We start from the raw sequence: 2724 nt of genomic DNA, 5'->3' as shown, positions 1-2724 counted from the left end.
AAAGAAAAATGAAGGCGGCGAGATTGTTACAAAAATGTATTTGCTTTTTGGAAAAAAATGACCCCTCGTTAGTAATATTCATTAACTTGTTCACATAAATGATGACGCAGTTTGGCTGGTTGCTTATGAATAAACGATGCGTGCTACGCGCTGCGTAGCATCCTGTCTTATTGGGCCTTTCATACAATTGGTTGTAATATTTGTCCTATTACAGTCCCTTGGCAGTCATAAATGGACGGAAGAAAACACTTAAAATTATAAAAGTAAAGGACCACAAGTTATGCAACACTTGTTCTTAAGCAAGCGTACAGTTTACTTCTAATGCAGCAGAACAATTGTAACTATTCTTAAGAGACGGATCAGAATTCTAAAGATATAGATTAATGAAAATACAGAATTTTCTAGAGACGGTTTCGTAAATAGACTGAAACATGTTCGTTTGGTGTTTCTTCCTGGTGCTTGTGCTCCTCCCTGCTGCCGCCGTGGGTGATTTAGAAGCACTTACTCTAGAAATATCGAACCTCGGGCGTAAAATGGATTCATTTCAGTCGTTTGTGCTTCAGGTAATTATTATTATTATTATTATTATTATTATTATTATTATTATTATTATTATTATTATTATTATTATCATCATCATCATCATCATCATCATCATTATTATTATTATTATTATTATTATTATTATTATTATTATTATCATTATCATTATTATTATTATTATTATTATTATTATTATTATTATTATTATTATTATTATTATTATGCGGTGGTGGTGGTAATGATGGCGTTGCCAGTGTTACTAGTAGTGTTTGTGGTAGTTGAAGTAGAAGTTGTATCAGTTGGAGGGGTGTTGGTGATATTGGTGGCGCTGTTGTTTATGGTGGTTGTGGTTGCGGTGGTGATTGTAGTAATGATTGTGGTGGTGTAATAGCGGGGGTGGTGATGGTGCTGATGATGGTTGAAGTTAATGTTGATGTTGTCGTGGTGGTAGAGGTGAAAGTTACATTGAGTAGTAAGATAAAATAAATAAAAGATAGAAAAATATCTTAAAGAGCGAAAATACATGTATTAAGTGCTAAAAGCAAAATTGTTTATTGCAGGATATTTCGAGCATCAAAGACAAATTTAATAAAATGGATTCAAAAATAGACGCGATTATAAGACAAGACCATATTGAAGAAGACAAAGATCAAGCACAACCTGGAAGCCAGACTCATGAAGCCTCATCTTTTAATGACAAAATCGACCCCATGGGTTTACAGGAGCAGTTAGATAGAATTAAGAGAGGCTTTCGCGAGGAGAAAAAAGGGATTCGACATGACTTAGATGATCTGAAAGGCATTTCACAGAATCTTCTTGTTGGAAAAGACCAAATTGCGGAATACCTCCTAACGTTTGAGAGAAACGTCAACACATTTCTTAGTAAAATCATTGGTGAGTTGAAAGATGGAGTTCTCGACATAACCAAAAACGTACAACGCGATTTGAACACGTCTATTGAGCGCAACGCTGTGAATGTTGATGAAAAAGTTCAATCGTTTAAACAACTTGTTCAACGAACAGACACGATCTGTAAGTCTAGCTCGGACACGATTACCAAAACGCTGACAACAGTTCTATCTGTATCAGAGAACACCATTGAAGGCTACCTGAAGAAGACCAGTCTGAACACTGTCAACCTTATCAATGCTGTGAAAGAAGACATCAATATAATCAAGGAAAACACTGCAAAAATCATGGCAAAGTCACATGATATGACTCGGGCGCGCCTTGCGAACGAAAGTGATTACAGAAACGGTGTGCAAGGACGTTTGGAAATACTACATGGCAGCGAGTGGGGAACAGTTTGTGATGACGGATTTGATCTAGAAGACGCAAAGGTCGCTTGCTTAATGATCGATTCAAAATTCGTCTACTATGGATATAATCCAGATGCGTATTATGGTCGCGGAACTGGAGCAATTTGGCTCGATGAAGTGGCATGTACTGGTGAGGAGCGATCTCTATTTCACTGTGAAGGTGATGGCATTGGTGAACATAACTGCAACCACGGCGAAGATGTTGGTATAAAGTGCTGGTACCGATAGTTAAAGAGATTCTAAATATACGAACCCTGTTGGAGTATTTAAGTAGTCAAAATAATTACATAGGTTTTGAACAATATCCCAGACGAAGTGTAGTTTTATAACAATTTTCTGTTATATCTCATCCAAATTGGACACTATATTCAAGGAGAACAGGAGACATACTTCAAGACACGATAATGACATTAACAGCTATTGTATGTTCGGGAAGGCACATACAATGATGAACAACATGTATGATTATATCCACAATTTGTTTTCCAGAAGGAAGATATAAATAAATATACTTACTTAAATTAATGATTTGCTCCTTGTCAAATGCTTTACATTGAACATGGCAACCCAACGCCAATCAATTGAGTGTGTAATAGCCGAGGTTAAATATACATAAACTTGATATTAAGCATAAACTAGCATATGTACAAAGATTTCAGTAGAGCATTAGTTAGAAAATAAAATCAGACGAAAAACAGAAAAAAAACTCTTTGCATGTGCCAGTGGCATTCGAAGGGGAGTGTATACGCTTACTGTTTATTTCTAAGACATAAAAAAACTATGTTTGTTATATATGGAATATTATTATTTCTCAGTCACGATTGGGACTGCTGAACATAAATAATGATACATAAAAATAATT

At 35.4% G+C, this 2724-nt stretch overlaps 1 protein-coding gene across 1 annotated transcript; it reads left to right on the top strand.

Moving 5' to 3' along the window:
* Window positions 1–278: 278 nt before the first annotated feature.
* Window positions 279–2383, top strand: LOC128222659 (uncharacterized). Its single transcript, XM_052931761.1, has 2 exons — window positions 279–563; window positions 1104–2383. Exons 1-2 carry the CDS (start codon window positions 432–434, stop codon window positions 2088–2090), a joined length of 1119 nt encoding a protein of 372 aa, XP_052787721.1. The 5' UTR covers window positions 279–431; the 3' UTR covers window positions 2091–2383.
* The last annotated feature ends 341 nt before the right edge of the window (window positions 2384–2724 follow it).

The sequence above is a fragment of the Mya arenaria genome, chromosome 16 (assembly GCF_026914265.1).
Source record: "Mya arenaria isolate MELC-2E11 chromosome 16, ASM2691426v1".
Classification (NCBI taxonomy): domain Eukaryota; kingdom Metazoa; phylum Mollusca; class Bivalvia; order Myida; family Myidae; genus Mya; species Mya arenaria.
Note: the sequence above shows the minus strand (reverse complement) of the source record. Positions and strands in the feature narration are given on the sequence as shown.